Consider the following 20,691-nt stretch of genomic DNA (forward strand, 5'->3'; position numbering starts at 1 on the left):
ATCATGCAACTCTCAGCCTGTGATCCTTTTAACATAGTCCTTAACATGCATGTACTCTTAGATAACTCCACAATTCAAAATCAGAATCCTCATAGTCCATTTTCCTCAACACAACATTTAACTATGCAATACAGTTTGAGAAGAGAAACATGAAGAAAAAAACAGAGCTACCATCTAACAAACAACTTTGCCTTATTCTTCACAACACATTCATGTTGGCCACAATTGTTAAAAAAAGTTTAGGACAATTACAGATTAACCACAAATACAACCAAACAAAGTCAGAGTGGATTCAGACCAACACACCACTAAATAACCATAATCTATAATTTCTCTAAGTTAGCTAATTTGTTTCAATTCATTAATTCTTAAATTAGTAAACTGTACACCTGCTTTGACAAAGCCTGTTAGTTTCAACTGCAGCTCGATGTTGCCCTCCTGTGGGCCGAAGAAAGGGAGAACTGTTGTATCTCTTCACACCTTCATCATATGGAGAGAAATCTGGGTATGGTCCCCTCCTTTCCAGCTGAGAGGGAGTAAGCACAGATGAGAAGAATCATGTAAATGTAACACTGTTCTCCAGATTTTATCATTTCTGCACTACTTTTGGTACAAGTCTGCTCCAGATCAGCCATAGGAATAAACATCTGCATCTTGCCAAATTAGCCACAGCTTACAATATGGTATTTATGCTGAATTTCTTCCAGCTGAGGGAAGAGAGGCAATACATAAAGTTTGCTGGAACAAAAAACTAGTCTTCAATTTTTTTCAGCAGGTTTAAATGGCAGAGTGATTTTTTTTTTTTTTTTTTCTTCATCCTTTGCCTCCTGAGAGTACAGGTGACCAACAATGGGGTGTTAAACCACTGGCATAAAGGCATAAACCATTTTCACTTCCAATCTGATGAAGGCTTCTCCCTTGCCTAGGCTAGGGTGGGTTTTTCTGCAACAGCCTCTTTATAACACAGTTAAATGTTTGTCACTCGTGTGACACTCCCCATGTTTTTGTCACTTGGGGACTGTAGATCCCTATTCCTGTAACAGACTGAATTTGGGATCCATTTGAATTCTGAACTATGGCTGAGTTGATTTGGGGATGGCACACAGTTTCGCTGGTCTTCAGTTAGTTATCCCATCCTTAGGAAGGGGAAGAAGAGGCAAATTCCCCACCAGTAGGAGGTAGGAAATGCTCCTAAAACAATGACTTGTGAAACACAGACAGCAATTAAAGACTGAGAAGCTAATAATTGGTCTCTTCATGCCTGAAGCAACATCCAGGAGATAGGATGGGAGTACCTGGGCTATGTAAGAAAAGAACATACTTCTTTTCTTGTGCATGTTGCATGAGTGGTGAGAGCCATGAGGAACACAGGGTAGTAGGGCTGTTTTGTTATTTAAATTCGTAATTAATAATTCTTCCTGCATGAAAGCCCCTAGGGAATTATTCATAGTGCTGTCACAGCTGTCACTCTAGCAAGGTTGACTCCCCTGAGACTCCTCCAGGACCTGCACAGTGCTAAAGGAAGGAAAAAGTGTTTGAGGCAGCTGCAGGCAGAAACTGAGCTTCAATTCCTCTTATCAGAGCAGCACAGCTCAGGTCTGTGCCAGGGTCACTGCAAACCTCAGGGAGAGATGGTCTCCCAGCCTACAAAGTAAGACTGTCCTCCTTCCTGAGATGATATTTATGGCACTCTGGAACAAAATCACATCAAGCTCCAATTTCTGGGTCATTTAATTTCACTGAAGATGGAAGTTGCCCATAGCATTGTTTGAAACAAAAAAGGGGATTAAATCTTTAGCAATAGATTTTGACTCTACACATAGTCAACATGAAGCAGTAAGTTTTGTTGTCTTGGATCATTGGTAAAAATCCATCTCTGATTTCAGAAATGAACTTTGTGGCTGGGTTTGACTATTGCTGTAGGCCAAACCAACATCTCAAATCCAAACATAACCTCAAACTGAGGAAGCTGAGGTCAGACAGTTGTGGCTTGGGTTCATGTCTAGTTGCTACCAAGTCATAGGCATCCCTCTTGAAAACAGAGTGCTAATGATCAAGTGACAATCCAAATGCAAACAAGAAAGAAGCACCAAGAAAACATCTGGAAACAATACTAGTAGGAAGAGAACATGGAGACGTGGCCAAATGCTTCACTGCCAAAGGGGAAAAAAAAAAAAAAAAAAAATGATGACAAGGGGCTTTTCCCTGCCTGCATTCAAAGACCATCAACAGAGCATCTGTGTAAAATAAAAGGTTAGAAGAGAAAGTACATACGTGGCTAGGGAATGAGGAAAGAAGAAACTGCTAGAAAAGCAACTCCAGAGTAGCTAAGGAAAATGCAGCTTATTAGCATGCAGTCAGTTGAGATCTACACAATAAATAGCATAATCAACATTCATATACATCTGTCCAATAAAGCCTGTAAGAGTCACCATTTTTCCTTAACAATCACCAAGTTTATATCAGAAATTACCACATGCTGGCAAAGTAAAATTTCTGAAATCTTTCTTGCCACAATCGATCTGTTGATTAAACATCAAGATAATGCAAGGAGTCAAATTAATGAAAGTCACTGGAAACTTCTACATTAATGCTTAGGCTACAGTGACTGCTGACACAATGAATTTAAATTAATTCCAGAGATCGGCTGGCAAAGAAAATATGTTGAAGCAGGGAAATTTTTAAAGCAAATCTGTGCATTTCCTGAGAAGGTAATTTTGCTGGGGCTTGTTTCTGTTAAAAAAGAAAAAAAAAAAAGACCTACTTTTCACTCTCCTGCAGCAGCTTTAACTTCATTACTCCTTATTCCCCGGCCAGTTTTTATGCACCCCTTCAGGGCAGACTTCTAAATATCAAGAGATGGACAGAGATGCAGCACAAATTTACTCTGTTCTGTGAGGGGCTGTAAAACACAGGTTTGTTATGTCTTATAAAAGAGAGAGAGGTGCCTGTTGCCAAGAGCACCCATCACTCCATTTCCGTTTCCCAGCTCCCAGTGCCTCTCTGCAGGAGGTTGAGGCTCCCACCAGGGCGGGCAGAGCCCGCTGCCCAGCAGGGCTCACAGTCTGTGCCCTCCGGGATAAGCTTTGGCACATGCCTTCAAGCTCAGCTTCTTCCTCACAGATTGCAAATACAGGAGCCAACACCCCTCACAAAAACTCAGGGCACAGGAAAATCTGTTGTCCATACAAACTGCTTTTAAAAGAGCTGGTTCTGCAGCTGAAAATGCTTTTAAGATACTGTCAAATTATATAATGGAGCAAGGGACAAATTACTGCCTCCTGCTAGCCCTGCTCAAAGCAAGTTTCACAGGCTTTATTCTTCCTCTGAATCACTTCAGCTCTAGCACAGTCTTCCAGTTAAAAAGCCATTTCTGAAAGTGCCTTCATCCAAATGACAATTCAAATAAAATATACCACACCCAGACATTTATTTGTCTGTAATGGTACCTTCCTTGATGGGTATATACTTTCCATATATCTAGGAAGTAAAACCTGACCAGAGATGTGAAGAATTTACAAGGAGGTGAGATCCAATGAGTAATCAGCTGCTTTATTAGCAGTTGTACAGCTCTTGATTTAGAAGCTTCATTCACTCAGAGCTGAGGAACATCGTCTGTGCCTGATGCTGTAAGTGTCAGTCGGGACTAAAAATGGCAACAAGACATTTTTGTTGTTGCTTCCCAGCCGTATCACTTGAGTCCAACAAAACTGAACGGGTGATAGAGGAAGTAGATCCTCTGGCAGCAGCATAGCAGTCCCGTCCCTTGCATCCGTGCCTTCTCCTTCACTCCCGCAGCGGGGACGGCTGTCGAAGGAAAACAGAGCCATGAAAACAGACGGGTCTCCCAGCGACTGCCCGGCAGCCCTGCGCATGCACCGAGCCCGCTCTGCATCTCTAAACTTTCCACCAATGTGACGAAACCCTGGTGTCTCCAGAACTGCTTCGTACTTTCAAAACTATCTGGATTGTCAGATCTGTATTCATTCCTGGCCAAGAATGACCTCTTAAGATAAACACAGCATGATTTACCCAGCTGACAGCCCAGCTGTGGTTGGAGTGCTGTAGGATAACCAGGGCATCCAGCGGAACACTGGAGAAGACCAGCGCCGTGGTACCTGTGAAACAGTGCTGACACGTGGCACAAGAGTGACTCAGTGTACCTTGATATTTCCAGCAACCTGTTTTCTTTTTAAAGAAAGCTATTCCTCTTCGACCCAGAAGTCTGCTTTAACCTGACTCAGAACAAGCAACCACAGAAGTCCCTGGGTAATTAAACAGATACTTGCTACATTTTCCATTCCTATAAGAAAGAAGGTTTTTAACCCTTTATGGTCCTTTGGTTTTTAGTGCCTTTAGAAGGAGGAGAACCTCAAGTAACCACAAAAGATAAGGATTTTCTGCTGGATTATTCTTTAAGACTAGTTTAGGAATTTTGTTACTTTCCAGTCAGTATTTTAAAAATGCTATTTCCACTCACCACATCTCGTAAGGAAATCTTGCAGCATGAAAAGGCTCCAGGTGGTTCAAAACTATAACTTTTCATCTCACATAGAAGAGGGAGTTAATAATCTCTAATAAGAAAACAATTCTGCAGTTGTATTCTCTGATCTGTCACACCCGTAAATTCAAACGCCAATCCAAACTGGCTTTACTCACTCAGAAATTGCCTCTTCTCCTGATAATGACTTCCTTTGACAACAAAATTACATTGAAACAATTGAACTTTGCCAACAGAGAGTTTGAGATAGAAAGTGAAATCTTTGTGCTATCAGTCAGAAGCTCAAGATCCAGTTCAGAGCACTTAAGGGAAATAGAATTATTAACAACAATGAATATTTATAGAAGTTAATAGCCCAAGCATTTTACAGTTTTAAGGTGTAAAATGTAAATAATTTTTCCATTTTGTCTTTTCCTCTGCAGTCTGCAAACACATAACCAGTTAATATATTCACTGAAGTACAGTTTCCATTTAATTTTTTCCTACTTGACTAAAATGAGTAGGCAAACCCATCGAATTAGAGCTGATAAAAGTGACTCTAAACATCCTCCTCTTGTTGTTAAAAGAGTTCAAGAAATGGTCCTGTGCGAATATTTTTTTAGTATAGTTTTAAGTTCTGTATTCTTTTTCTGACCTCACTTTGGCAAGGTACAATGAAACATGTATGTCAGTGGTCACTTGAAATATTTGACAGTACTTTGGTAAGGAGTGGAGATATCAAAATAAAAAAAAATCCCCCAAAAATAAAATTAGGCTTCTTATCTTTGGAATAGTAAGTGATTTCAAAGAAACAAGAGGAAAATTTACTTTTCATTCTGGGAGGTAACTGTTTTTTTCTCACACCCAAATAATTAGCAGAAAGGCTTGGAAAAGGGGTCCCACCTCTCCAGGTACTTCATACTTACCACATGCACCATACTAAAACAGCACACCCAACTAACATCTAGGAAAACTATAAACAAGATATTTGCTCCAGCATGTATTGACACTGCCCCTACATATTATTATTCAAACCACATCATAAGAATCAGAAATAACATTTCATTAGAATGCAAGTGCATAAGTGCCAGGTGCAGGAGAGATGGTGTGTAGCATAGGGAGATGGAGGGCTCCCTGCAGAGAAGACAAGGGGAGGGAAGAGATGCTCCCATGGCATTGCATTACCTCAATTTTCCTACCTACTTACAAAATACTTTGACCCATTTAGATGAAAGGCTATACAAGTACTGCTGTATTACCAGACATTACTTCATTCTCTCTCAGGTTATAAATTGCAACTACTACCTGAAAATGTGGGTATGCAAGTATTTTTCATGGGTTTTTAGGTACACATGTACTGCCCAAACATGAACGTATTACTAGACTTGAATTCTGAAACTGTATCTGAAGTATTATATTTAAGAATTTTTGCAGCTATTATGTCTATCCTAATTTCTATTATCCAGACCCCATCCTGTCTTTAATAAGCATCTGTAAAATTCGATTTTAGCCACAGGATGGCAGACAGAGTATAAAGGCACTATTTCATCTTCAACTTCTAATCACCAGGGGAAAAGTATATATATAAGGCAAAGCATTTTTTCTTTCCACTGTCTCTATTTGCTCATACTTTTATTAACTAGGTTAAATACTTGACCTCCCCACCAAATTACAGAAGAGAGTTTATAGAACAGACATATCATGAAATTAAATTGAGGAAGGTCATTTCCAAGAAGAAGCTTAAGTCAGATGTGCAGAAATTCACCAATTTGCAGGCATGGGCCCAAACCAGATCTATTGTATTGTTCATACATAATGCTATTTTAATTGTTTTAAAATTACTGTTACTTCCTTTCTATTTAACAGTCTTTAAGATTATTCTTGCAGGTATCCTTAAGTAACCACCAAACAAATTATGTTGTTGTGGTATATTTACTCAATACATACCCAAGATAGCAGAATAAATGACCAGAAGCTTAGCAGACAGAAGGTTATTGTAGGACCACCCAAAACTCACTCCTAAATTATAAATCTTTTCCTTGCTGTTATTATTCTTGGTTTTTATTTAGTGAATTTTAATTTTTTAATGGCCTTCTGTCCCAACTTCTAAAGAAAATGAAAACAGAAAGCACCATTAAATATTGCAGAGGGCTTTCTTTGAGTTTCATGTGTTATCATTTAACCAAAGCATAATGCACTCCAACTTGCAGAGGGCAGCAGTTCAGTTCAGAGTTCTAAAGCGTCTTCAAATAATTTCCTGAGCAATAAATAAGTACAAGATTGACACTGTGCAAAGTCGTTAGTCCACTATCTATGCAAGTCTTTACACAGTCCTGAACACATTGCTGTTCTAAAAAGGAAAGGAAACAGGTTTTTTGGCATTTGAATACATTTATTTCTCAACTGAAGGAGGGGTGAAGGCAAAGAGAGGAACTGGAGCCTGGAGAAGCATGCCATGAAGAAACCATGCTTCACATTTAAGTAGCATTTATATTGCCAATGGTATTGGCTGTGTTGTTGGAGTGTTTTCTCCTTTCCCACAACACTTTGTTACAAAGAAAAACATCCATAATTCAAGACTTAGGAGGTTGGGAAGCTAGCTGAAAAGGATGAATATTCTCTTTATCAAGGTTCATTGCTTACAGAGGGCTACCAACATTCTGAACTAAAGCCAGGTGGAAACGCAGAAAGAAGCTCTGTATCTACCACCAATTTCCAGGAATCTGAGAGGAGAAGTGAAATGTTTAATAAAGTCATAAGGAAGGACTGCAGGCATCTCTGTAATCACTTTACCAGTGGACCACAGGCATTTAGGAAAATACTGGATTCAAGAAAGAAAGAAAGAAAGAAGTTGGCATGAAGTATGGAGAAATGCCATGTCTCAGTACTCTGCTTGTACCAGGAGACATTCCACCAAGCAACACACACAGAAGGCAGCACAGTAAAGTCAAAAAATAATGATTCAAGGTTACCTAAAAGTTGATGACAAGGAAACAAAGAGTAAACTTAAGTTGGGGGTGCGAAGGTATCTCAGAGTTCCTATTAGTTGTCTTATGAATAATCCTCAGTGTTTCAGCTGACCAAACGTGACAAATGACAGCAGAGATATTTGTTGGAGGATCGGCCCCTTAGAGCAAAAAATAAAAGACAGCAGAAGATTTGCTAACTTCTGACATGATCAATATATTTTACTGTCCATTATAGCTTGGCAGCTGGATTGAAAAGAGGCACCACATTTAATGTTATTTTTCTCATGAACGGTAGACCTTGATATGCAATGCTGTCGCTAGCTTACTCAATTCCACTGCCTTGCACTTTTTCTAGACTCATTTCCTATGCATGAAGATTTATAACTTTACTTCACATACAATCACTTGGCTCCATTATAAAAGAAAGAAAAAGCTTTTATTTCTTTCTTTGTGAAAAGCAAAACTGAATCCCAAACCAGTTTTCTTCAGTAGGTTGGTTTTTTTTTTTTTTGGATCTGCAAGCTTCATTGGTGAAAGGAAAACATTCTTATGATTAGCAATAAACACTCTTATCTCTTCTTAATTATCTAAAAGAGAAAATATTGAAAACTAGTAAAGCATGCTATAAAGTTTTTATCATGAGCAAATATTCTGTGGAAGACATTCAGTCTGAAAGAGCTTCCTTGGCTTGTCTTTGAAGTAAAGAAGTAGCACTACAATACAGTATACAGCACAAAATCTTCAGCTTGAAGATAAACACATGGAAAAAAAAGAGCAGAAACAGTATTTTAACATATGGGAAAGAAAAAGCAACCTACATTTATAAAATAAACGTAACTATACAGTAGCGGTATTTATATATTAATTACTTATAATAAACACAAGGGTATCCTTCTCTAAAGTTTCTTTGTGAAATAAGGAAATATTTTAAAGCCTTGTGAGACCAATTCCTTTTGCATTATCAAAGAGCTGCAGTTTTATCTTCTACACATTTAACTCCATTATCTAAAGAAATAAAATAATTCTGTAAGAGCATTTTCAGCAAAAAGAATAAATTTTACTTATTACAGACCTTCTACACTTTGTCAACAGGAATTACTTTATATTTGAACATTCCAATTATGTATTTTATCTATTTCCCTAAAAGAAAGAAAAAGGTGTTCACTCATTTGTGTTAACACATTTCTATAGTTCTAGTGATTTACATTGCTCAAGAACTATATTGGCTTTCTTCATTCTCCATGTTAAAAACAAACAAAACCCCCCCCACAAAAAAAAAAAAAACCCACACGACCAAAACCAAAAAAAGGGCATAGTAAAACACCCTAGATCAATGCCATGGAAAAACCACATGAAGTACGCTATCAGCCTTCTCTCTTCCAGCGGCTTTGCTCTGTCTCAGTGCCTCTGCTTGGATGTCCGTCAAGCCCTAGTGCTACTCTACAATTGCCAGCCTGCTCCTTCACAAGAAATGCGTCAGAAACAGAGAGCTCTGGCTGGATTTCTAAAATATTAAGACAAGAAAACCTGCAGTCAGCCCCGTACACAAGGAAGGTGTTTTGAATTCCAAACTGCAAGAGTCAGGTGAGATAGTAGCATCCTCTGAGATAAGTCTTTCATTCAACAACTTATTTATCCCAAATGTGGAGCTTGTCCAGGAAAACTAAGAGAACAGAATGGTGAACATACATCCTCTCAACCCTTGGCCCCAGTGGTCTCAATATAAAATACCATCAGCTGCTTTGCAGGAAGTAGATAAATTAGCACTTTAAGTGTAAATATTTTTGCAAACTTGTTATCAGCTCCTAGGTACTTGCAAGCAAAGGTCACTTTGAAGCCATACACACACACCTGTTCTAGCTGAAATTAATACTTATATCAGCAAGCTGCATTCACAAATGCAGTCACTTTCAATTCCTCCACGAAATCTGTCAAAACACCACCTGTCTCTATACTTGTCTATCTTTTTCCCTGTTAACTTTGAATAACTTACCTGCCATAGAGTTTTAATGCCAGGCATGAGACCTGGTAGGCATTAGAGCTACATGCAGTATTGCATGCTGGGGGCTCCCCAGCTAAGGAACAATGACTAGGTTAGAAGCTTGGCCTTATTTTTGAATACATTTTCTTTAATGATATCTCTCATTGTTCATTGTACATGAAAAGACCCTTCAGTAAGAAAGTCTGCAACTAGGAGCTCTTCCCATTTATTTTTTTTTTAGTATTATTTTTAAAGAAAGTTAGATGTGTATAAAAATTAAAATAGTTCTTCAGGCTGTGGTATTTTGACAACATTCTTCAAGTGCCTCCTCAGGGTTCTGGTCATAAAATACTCCATGTAGGGAGTATTTTTGTTGTCTTAATGGCTGCAAAGTTTTCCCTTCCTCTGCAATATAATCTCAATTTATTTTTATTTTTAATGAGCTTCTGATTCCCAGCATTTGAATGCTGCTATAGCTTTATAATGTGCTTTTGTTCCCTTCAGACTAAAAGTAAATAAGAATAGGAACAACTTGCCAAGAACAGATCCATTTATTTGCTCAAACAACTTTCCAAGAACACCTGCTCAGATATTTTGGAAACATACTGGTATCTCCATTCAGCCTTTCACATCTGTGTTATCCAACTTCAGGTAGATTATGTCTACCTAATGACAAAAGAATGCACAGTATTTCCCATACCTCTGTTCAGCTAAAGAACATCTCATTTTCCTACTTTTGCCATTTGAACAACTAATATGGATCAATTAACTCATTAAAAGTTCATATTCCCTTTGTGTCAGTGATATTTAAAAAAAAATAAAAATCAAGCCTCGCCTGTGTACTCTTCTGTGTGCCATAATTTTCAGAATAAGGGAAACACTTTTTTCAAGTCTGAGCAGCACAATGAAAAAAAATCCTCTTTGTAGAACAAGGGCAAGACACAGTCAGGCTATAGAAAAGATGAAGCATGGGTTTGTATTCATACACACACATGCATAGGCTGATCTCACCAAATACACATTGCAACAGTGACACACTGCAGCGGTGACCTGCTCTAACAGCCACCAGCGATGCTGCAAGTCGGGATGAAAGGCTCGCCTGTGGGATCTGAGAAACTGCACTCGCCAGTGTCCCTCTGTATCCATTTCATCCCACTGGCTGTGTAAACTACAGGAAAAAAAGTTTAATCGGGAAACATCTTCTGTGCTTTTCTACTGAGCATATCTCGGCTATACTTTTGATATATAATAGCTCCCTAGTTCTGATCCTAAGGCATCTTTCATTACCACAGAAGCAGCAGTTTAAAATTTACACTTCAAGAACACTTTAAAATAAAGATCCCTTGTCTCTGTCTTTTTTGCTCCAGCCTGCATTTATGCAAAAGCCATTGGCCACCCAGGTTGTGGGGTTTTTTTGTCCCTGCTGAAAAGCTGACATCTGGCAGACACATGAGACACAAAGGGGGCACAGTCTGGATGGAAAGAGACCTGTGTACATATGCTTGAGTGATGGGGGCACAGACAAGGAGTCTAAGAGAACAAAAAGTTCATACCTCACATGGCCAAAATGTTCTCATGCAGATTAATGCCTATGATTAAAGTACAAGAACTGAGAATTTCATCTTTTTACAAGTAATGCTATCAAGATCTCCACTCTACAATTCATGATATCACAGCAAAGACAAGTCTAAGACAGTTGGATCCGGAAATTTTAAGACAAAACACTATTTTATATATCAGGACCTGTCCTACTTTACATGGTACGTGTTTTAAAGAATGACCAAACGCTTGAAATCACTCCCTGGTGAAGCACAGTTTGTAAAAGTGATTCAGAGATGACAAGTCTCTAAATTTGGCTGTGCCAGAAGTTCATTGCTGCATTGTGCACCCATTCACCTCTTACATTCATCCATTACTTGCAAAAATAAAAACTAGCTTTTAGTAGCTTATACTTAATACTTTCTGCCTCAACTTCTCATGCATTATGTTTACTTTTGTGGTCATGCAACCCCTCCCCAGTCCTTGGGCTGCTTGGTACTTCATGCAATTTTCCAGCCCTGGGTCATGTGCCAACACAAGATGAATAGGGAAAGGTAGGGAACCAGAGCATAAAGGCACTCCCTTAACACTCCTGACTCCTACCTCCGGTATTGCTTGGGAGCAGACCACATGACAACTCAAATGGCCTGGGAAAGGCAGTAGACCAGAGTGTTAAGCTATCCCTCAGCCCACCTGGTTTGTGCCTCCCTCTCCTACCACTTAAAGAACAATAGGAACAATCAATCACCTCCTGACAGCCTATACATTTGTACTTGGCTTGAGGCCCAAAGGGGGTGATACCAGAACTCCAAGATCTAGCAAGTTCTGGGCCTATTCTGTTAGAAAGTACCAGAATATTCCATCATCTGAGTGGGGCTGAAATGGAAAAGTACCTGACAAAAATCAATTATCTCTTGACCCTATAAATCACGATTCTAAGCAAGACCCTGCAAGATCCAGGATCACAGCAGACTGTGACCAGCACCTCCCCTGATCTGGGACACCTCCCAGGCTCTGACTTCTTGAATTTTGAAGACTGTCTGCCCACAAAGCCAACAGAAGGCCAGAGTGAAGTCGGACTACTTCTTGAATCTCAATTATCACTCATTAAGAAATACTGATGCATTGTATTTGCTCCAAAGTCAAGAAGGAAATTTTAACCATAGGCTAGCCTCTTCCATCCACCTCTTTACCTATCTATGTGCTTGAATATGCACATTTGCCTTCACAAGGGTGGATGTCTATATATTACACTGGATATCCATGTATTTCTGTGCTGTTTGTGTGTATGTTTTGTGTCTATACAGATATACTTTTGATTTAGAATACCTTGTAGTATGTTAGTGTGAATCTTGTCATTCTTGAATCTGTAATTAAGTTATTTTAATCATAATATACTCTACCAAGTCACCTTGTTTATCTTTAAATTGGTCAGTCATTGAATGTTGCTAAAATTCAACCTTTTGATCCACCTCACACCATTAATAAATCTTAAATTGATATTAAATCATAACCACATGAGATACTTTCATCCACAACAACTTCATGCTGGAGAACCTTCCTTTAAAAAGCTGCAATGGCCTTGTGCTTTTGGGACTTGAAACTCATTAAGGGACACCACTTCTTACAGAAATGCTTTCAGTTACCACCATGTCCAAGTTAGAAGTCTTTGGAGAAAAAACAAGTTAAACCCTGAAAAATCCTCATCTTCTGTAAGCTCAGAGACTTGCTAGAATTCAGGAGCTAAAATACCAGGAGTTCATCCTTACAAAGCACGATCTGTTTTGTCCAAGCTCTTTATACATACCCTGGGGGCAACTAAGCTGGACCAACTATAGCAGCAAAAAACCTGTGTACTGAATGCATCCAGGGACTGGAGCAGCATACAGCTTGCTTTCTCAGGTACACTCACCAACTCCATCTCTCCACCCTCACTGCTGCCACAGGACCTATCATTCAAATATTAACAACAGCAGTTTGAACATACCTTCCCCTTGGAGAAGAGTAACAGTTATCAGTCACCAAGTTACTCTAAGGAACAAAGACCTGAGCAGTTATTCTGCTAGTTCTGCTGCTATATTACATGAAGAAGATAATTTACTTTATATGCTTGGAAGAATATGCTTTAATTTAAAACTGAAAATTACTACTCTAAAAACAAAGTAGAAAACAGTAAGGTTGCAAACCTCCTTTTCACACACCATCAGTGGATGACTATACATTGTGAGACATTAGCAACCCAAGTCCAAGCAAGCTTAAAGCCTGAAGTGTTAGTGAAGCCCACTTTGAAAGGTAGGTCCTGATGTCTTAAGGTATTAAGTATTGTAAACCATCCCATGGGCTTAAAGCATTGCTCACATTAACTGCCATTCCAACTTAAGTTGTGAAAATGCAGTGTTTTCATGCCCCATCTGTACTACAGACACTGTAATAAGTAACTTATACTAAATTTACTCTGCTACCTTTCTCCTCTCTCTGCTCCCCGCTCCCAAGAGAGTGCAGAAACAAAATGGCGCAAAGCCATTAGTAGTTGAGCAACTCCTTTCACAACTAAGCAAAATTCTTGGAAATAGAAGAATTCTGGTTTCAAGCCAAAAGACTAGCTCCTGAATAAATCTGTTACTATGTGACTATGCATCTCCCTTGCCAACTTCAGACACTCTGAGACATTCAACAGCTGTAAACCAGCAATAAGTAGAGCAGGCAAGTGCAAGGGAAACAATATTCTAGACCCAAAACATAAGTGAGCTTTCTCAAGAAAACAGTTTCTCAACTACCTAGGCAGTACGGCTTCACCCCAAAGAGCTGCCTGCAACATGGCAAATATCCTCCACGCTGGCCAGGCTCTCAGCTTTGCTACTTCTGAAGTTGCAGTTGCACTGATGCCAATAAAGGCTGTAACCATGCTGACTTAAATCCTACTTTTGAACTGTTGCCTCACTCTATTAAATATCTTAAGATGAATATGCTTTTATCAGACATCTTATCTTACATTTGATTTCTGTGCAAAATAATCCTGGGGGGCATGGCTTTAAACACAGCCAAAACAACTTTTCTGAAGTGAGGCTCAATGCAGAAAACTAACTCCAAAAGCAATAAGTTCGCAAAAGAAAAGAAAATTAGGATCATCTCTCTACATTTAGCAGCCTTAGCATCACACCACAGTATCAACTGCTTCTCAGATCCCCTCCTTTTAGTTTAGGATCAAGGTGCCGTAGGAACACACTGCACAGCTCTGTGCCAATAACTGCAGAAGGAAGCAATTCCGTGGGGTGAATTTTGAACTCTCCTGAGCTTTGACCCATACCTTTCTCATTTCACCCTCCCCCCAGCCCCAAAATGCACTGACAGTAGTCATCCCATAAGTGGGATGCACTTATACAGATCTTAAAAGATATGTCAAATGGGAAGACAATTACAGAGAGGAAAAAAATACAACTAGCAAATAAAATATTTCACTGAAGATAGAAGCATCTTTTCCAGTTGTGTTTACAGTTTCATTTGTATATAAAACCAAGGTTCTTCACTATCGCTGAGCAAGACTATCTGCTTCATTAGATCCAGAATAACCTTTTATATTAAGATAGAGAAAGTATTTGGGAAACCATGCTGGAAAGCCATTTGAAGCAATACTTCCTCCACTTGGGTACAACAAAATCCTGAACCATCAATTTGCATTTCAGTTTTAGTGTTGGCTGGAAACTAACTTCCTGTCAGAGACCATCTTTCTTGGCAGCAGCTACAGGGAAGAAACAGAACAATTGGGACCTCCTGGCAGTCATAAATTAATTAGTTATTCCTGCAACTCTACAGTTAACTCTACTAGTGCAAATCTCAGCTCCAAGAACTGCCAATATCAATTCTACAAATACATATTATAAAGGCTCTGCCCTCTAATTACGGCGCTGCTATGGAATTAAAAAAATCCTGTAATGAAAAATATCTGACACCTCAGTCACAGGGGGCTGCCGAGACAGGTATTGTCTTCCTTTTCTCTCACAAAAATAGCAAAGTGATCTACTCTGCCATGCCAGAAAGTGAGGATTCAAGGAAGTGAAGATTCAAAAAATACTTACTTCTTTCAGAACTGAATCCACTGAGGACTGTATCAGAAATAAATCAAAGGAAACAAAAATGCATATATTCTTTAAAAAGCTCATTGCAGTAGCTGAAAAGAAAAATCTGAACAAATTCTTTCAAGCAGAAAAACAAAAGCAAAACTAGTACATGCACATGAGAAGAAGGAATTATAAGGATCCTTTCTAGAATTTCCATCTCTTTAAATGTCTTTGTCTCCTTATTTCTTACACACTGCAAAAGAGAAGCTGATGTGGAAGCCCTGCATTGAATTAACATTTATTCCATGAATACAGAGGATGTGGGGGAAGAGCCATTACAAAAGAAAAAAGGTACAAGCAATTAGATTTCATTATTATTGCCTCACTAAAAATCTATCTTCTATTTGGGCTTGTCATAGTCTTACTCCTATCAGCTCACAGTAAGAGTGAAACAGCAGTCCTTTGCAAAAAAAATGAAGTGACAAATACGTATTGGAATTACTTGTTGCACAACAATTTTAGAGAAAATTAAATGTGTAAAATACTACCAAATGCTCTGAACATTTTTTAGGAGTAGAGTTGGAATAGTTCATGAATATGAAGTAAAACCAAGCTATGCTCAGTCTCCTTTTGGTTAAAAATATTGAGAAATCTCTTGTCCATACACTGCTCTCCCACCTCTTACCCACACAACAGTCTCTTCAAGTACTTAACAGTGAAAAATAAAGCTAGATGAAAGCAGAACAAATCAAATACTTTACAAATGTCTCAACTGCTGCAGTGCACCTTTATGTCCCTGTACTCCCGAGGTTTCTCATACACTGCTGGAATTAAGTTTGTTGCTTTCCTCCTGATGCATATATCCTCTGTGCCCCAAAACAAACTTTGTTAGGAGACACAAGAGTCAAGTGTTTTTAAAAGTAATGAAAACTAAAATTGATTTCCTAATAGTGACAATTCTCTTTAGTTTGTGTGAGCTCAGGTACTCACATACTAACAGTACAGCAAAGCTTTCAGAACTAATTCAGGTGAACTGTTAAGAACAGACTTTTTTCTGGTATCTGTCAATTATTAAGAAGTTAATGAAGACACTTTCATATATGTTGCCATCGACCTGAAAGGCAGTTGTTAGCCTTTACAAATACTTCATTAAAAAAAAAAATAGAGAAAAAACAAGAGAGAATCTTAGTAACAATAGCATGGTAAACACATTTTTCCCTTCCAACAGATGTGCAGCACAGTAAACATAGCATTACAAGTCACTATGTGACAGAGTGAATTATTAGTTGCAAACAGAAATTTAAAAGTAAAGCCCTCATATATATGTTGCGAGAAAAAACACACATAAAATCAAGTATGACTGAGAATTACAAAATACATAATTAAAATGCAAGTTATGGAAAAAAAATTCTGCTGAAGAACTCCCCCTGTATGTTATAGGATTGTATTTTTGTGTTTTTTTCCAAGAAAGCTCCTCATAACAGTAAACTGTCTGTAACTGATCCAGTGGTAAAAATATTATTCTGTTCTGAGTTAGCCTAAGAGACCACAGGCAAATGCTCAGAAAAAGGTGATTAACAAAGGTGGCTTTCATTCTGAAGACCTGAAGATTTTCTTATCTGTAAAGTCTGCCTAAGCACAGGCTATAGTGAGTGTCTCTTTCTCTAAGACATGGGTGTTTCATGTCTGGAAAGAAAGTCAAGGGATATCAATCTCCAAATATTAGCCTGAAATGGAGAAAAGTCAACAGTGTAAAGAGAAATTAAAAGAAAGCAAAGAGCTTCCTATGAAAAGCCATTTCTTTTCAAGGCAGCCCATTTTAGTACAGTATTGGTTACCACATTTTCATGTATTTGCTTCAGCATTAATTTAAGTCTGGTTGAGACGGTTAGTTTTTCCCCATAGCAGCCTTCAGTTGTCCTGGTTTCATCCAGGATAGAGTTAACTTTCCTTGGGCTGGGAGGGAGCACAGCTGGAGGACCAGGCCCAGATTGATCACTGGAGTATTCTATATCATGTGATGTTATGCTCAGTATACAAAGGAGGTGGGTGCTCTCTCATTTCCACTTCCAGTCAGTGGGATTTTTTGTGCTGTGGGGATTGCTGCTGGGCATGGGCTGCGTACCAGTTGATGGGTGGTAAGCAACTGCATTGTGTATTGCCCATTTGGACTTCCTATTGTTACTGTTTTGTTACTATCACTAAACTTTTTTTTTTATTCAACCTACAAATTCTCCCTTTTTTTGTCCCTCCCCTATTTCACCAGGGAGGGGGGGGAAGTAAGCGACTGGCTGCATAGCGATTGGCTACCAGTCGAGTTCAAACCATGACAATAGTGCTGTGCTTTGTACTGGTAGCTAGACAGGTGCTGATAACATACCAGTGTTTCGGCTACTGCTGAGCAGCACTCACACAGCATCAAGGCTGTCTCTCCAACATTTCTGCCTCTACCAGTAGGCTGGGGGTGAACAGGATTTTGGGAAGGGATGGAGCCAGGACAGCTGACCCAAACTGACCAAAGGGATATTCCATACCATATGACACCTGCTCAGCAATAAAAGCTAAGAGAAAGAAAGAAGCATTTGTTATTTACATTTGTCTTCCTGAGCAACTGCTGCATGTACTGAAGCCCTGCTTCCTGGGAAGTGGCTGGACAGCACCTGCTGACAGGAAGTAAAGAATAATATCTTCTGTTTTCCTTTGCTTGCTTTATTAAACTATCCTTATCTTGACCCACAAGCCTTGCATTATATTTTCTCTCCCCTGTCCAGCTGAGGAGGGGAAGTGATAAAGCAGGTCTGGTGGGCACCTGGTATCCAGCCAGGGTCAACCCACCACACAGGAGAACAGGGAAATAAACAGACATGCTCCTTTGAACTCCTCTCCCAATCCTTTGAACTCCAAATAAAGCTCCTTGTTCAGGAAATGTGATATACAGCTTCCTCAAATATTAGCAGGTAAAAAGTGAACTACTGTTTAGATCATCAAAAAGCTTCTATATAAAAAAAAGGAAGTTGGTACAGAAAGCAAGAAACATCCATCCTGCTGGGGTTGTTCTGAAAGTGTAACACAAGGTTTGGTACACAAGCACCAACTCATATAAGAAATAATTTCAATAGAAATAGAAGTTACAAGAATAGAAATTACAAAAGAGTAAATAAGCCAAGAACTGACACTTAGAAACCTCCAATGTAAATGTATCTACCCGTCCCTTAAAAATATTCACCAGTAAATATAATTTCTGTAAGAAAAATGGCAAAATGCAAAGAAACTATCTAATACAGTCAAGTAAAAGCTGTTACATTAATTTAAAATTACCTTTTATTTTTCACAAGTTTTTCCAACACGTTGTGCATTTTGGCATGGTAGACGGAGATACCTTCAAGTTTCTTTAAATTACAAACAGTAGATACAGTAAGAATATTTTAAAACAATTGCTTTAAAATAAACGGCAAGTTAAGACCCTTAGCTTTAAAAGAGAGACTGCCACCATTTCATTTTCCTGATACAAAATTCAAGTAATTTTAAGAGTAGAAAATTATCTTTATAAAACATCCTATTATTAAAATTTATCAGCATTCTGAAAATAAACATCAAATTTCCAGTATCAATTGGGTGCAGTTACACATTTAGAAAAATAACTCATTTTTAATGAAGGTCACTTGGTGAATAAAAGTAATTTTTCAACAGGATGAGTTCCCAAAACAAATGATAAACCATTTTTTCTTAGTTAAATTATTTAATTCTTGTCCAACTGCACAATTATTTTTTTCTTCTAAAGGTGTACGTTTTGGTATTGAAACTTAAGAAAACAGGCTACTGAGATGTTTTCCCTTCAGTATATACCAGCATATAGAATTATTGCTTATCCCAACAACTATATACAAGAGTCACTTGATTTTGATTTCACACTCTGGTTTTTAATTGGTTGGTACCAACTATACACACACCACAAAAACATTAGCTGTGTCACTTCACTGAATGAAAACCACAATAAATTTTTCAGATAATTTTTAGGGTTGTTTGGGTTTTTTTCAACCAAGACATGGATTTATTATAAAATGTTTTTCCATTTTCCCTCCTTACCTACTCTTTTAAGACAGCAGAATGGAAAAACAAGCAGGACATGTTTACTTTGTGACTCAAGGCTCAGAGCAGATATTGAGAAATCTTCAACCATTTTAGAACATTTTCTTTTTTTTCATTCTTTTAGCCCAAAGTAACTTTGCTGTCTAGGAACAGTAACTTAAAGTTTCTTTTATCACCATCTTCCAGAAGAAATCTATAAATAAATGTTTACATAAAGAATCAAATACTGCTGTTGAAGAGGGGAAAAAAATTTAAGGATCAATAAATGATACTGCAATGTATCTTGTGCCATTCAAGATAGGAAGTCCTTCGTGTAAATGAGTAAGTCTTCCTGGGTGCATGAAACTCCATCCTTTCCTGGGAGACTCAATGGAGCAGTTGTACCTAAGAAATTTACATCCACCTCCCTGTAGTAAAAACAAACAAAACAAAAACCCAAACATTTACCTTGTGTTTTAGTAGAGAAAGTTCTTTTATTTATCCACAACTTAAAATATTTTGCAATTAATAATAGGCTGTTGACAATAATTATTTTTTTTTTTTACTATTCCTACTAACAAGATTGTTTAAACACCATCTTCAGAGCAATACATAACAGACATGTATTTTATATAGAACGGTTTGAGTTTGAAGGGACCTTAAAGATCATGTAGTTCCAGCCTCCCTGCCATGGGCAAGGACACCTTCCACTAGATCAGGTTGCTCAAAGCCCCGTCCAACCTGGCCTTGAACACTGCCAGGGAGGGGGCAGCCACAACTTCCCTGGGCAACCTGTTCTAGTGTCTCACCACCTTCACAGTAAAGAATTTCTTCCTTATATTTAATTGGTATCTACCCTCTTTCAGTTTAAAACTGTTACCCCTTGACCTATCACTACACTCCCTGATAGAGAGTCACACTTCTCTTGATGCAGCCCAGGACACGGTTGGCTTTCTGGGCTGCGAGTGCATGTTGCTGGCTCATAGTCAGTTTTCCATCCACTACTACCCCCAAGTCCTTCTCTGCAGGGCTGCTCTCAAACTACTCATCACCCAGCCTGTATTTGTGCTTGGGATTGCCCTGACCCATGTGCAGGACCTTGCATGTGGCCTTGTTGAACTTCATAAGGTTCACATGGGCCCACCTCTCCAGCCTGTCCAGGTCCCTCTGGATGACATTCCTTCCCTCCAGCGTCTTGACCACACCACACAGCTTGGTGTCACTGGAAAACTTGCTGAGGGTGCACTCGATCCCACTGTCCATGTCACCAAAGATGTTAATCAGCGCCAGTCCCAACACCAACTCATTCATCACATTGAGCCATTGACTGCAACTCTGAGTACAAACACCCAGCCAATCCCTTATCCACCGAGTGGTCCATCCATCAAATCCATGTTTCTCAAATTTAGAGAGAAGGATGTCATGTGGGACAGTGTCAAATGCTTTGCACAGGTCCAGGTAGATGACATCAGCTGCTCTTCCCTTATCCATCAATGCTGTAACCTCATCGTAGAAGGCCACCAAATTTGTCAGTCACAATCTGCCCTTAGTGAAGCCATATTGGTTGTCACCAATCATCTCCTTATTTTCCACATG

At 38.8% G+C, this 20,691-nt stretch overlaps 1 protein-coding gene across 4 annotated transcripts in view; it reads right to left on the reverse strand.

Annotated features, from left to right (window-relative positions):
• Positions 1–18,330: 18,330 nt before the first annotated feature.
• PLOD2 (procollagen-lysine,2-oxoglutarate 5-dioxygenase 2) overlaps positions 18,331–20,691 on the reverse strand; it is a 58,410-nt gene continuing 56,049 nt past the window's right edge. For all 4 annotated transcript variants that reach the window (XM_074833845.1, XM_074833844.1, XM_074833846.1 and 1 more), the window contains one exon: positions 18,331–19,523. In XM_074833845.1, the coding sequence (XP_074689946.1) occupies positions 19,368–19,523 (156 nt within the window). In that variant the 3' untranslated portion in view covers positions 18,331–19,367. The remainder of the gene's footprint in view (positions 19,524–20,691) is intronic.

Source organism: Strix aluco, chromosome 9, assembly GCF_031877795.1.
Source record: "Strix aluco isolate bStrAlu1 chromosome 9, bStrAlu1.hap1, whole genome shotgun sequence".
Taxonomy (NCBI): domain Eukaryota; kingdom Metazoa; phylum Chordata; class Aves; order Strigiformes; family Strigidae; genus Strix; species Strix aluco.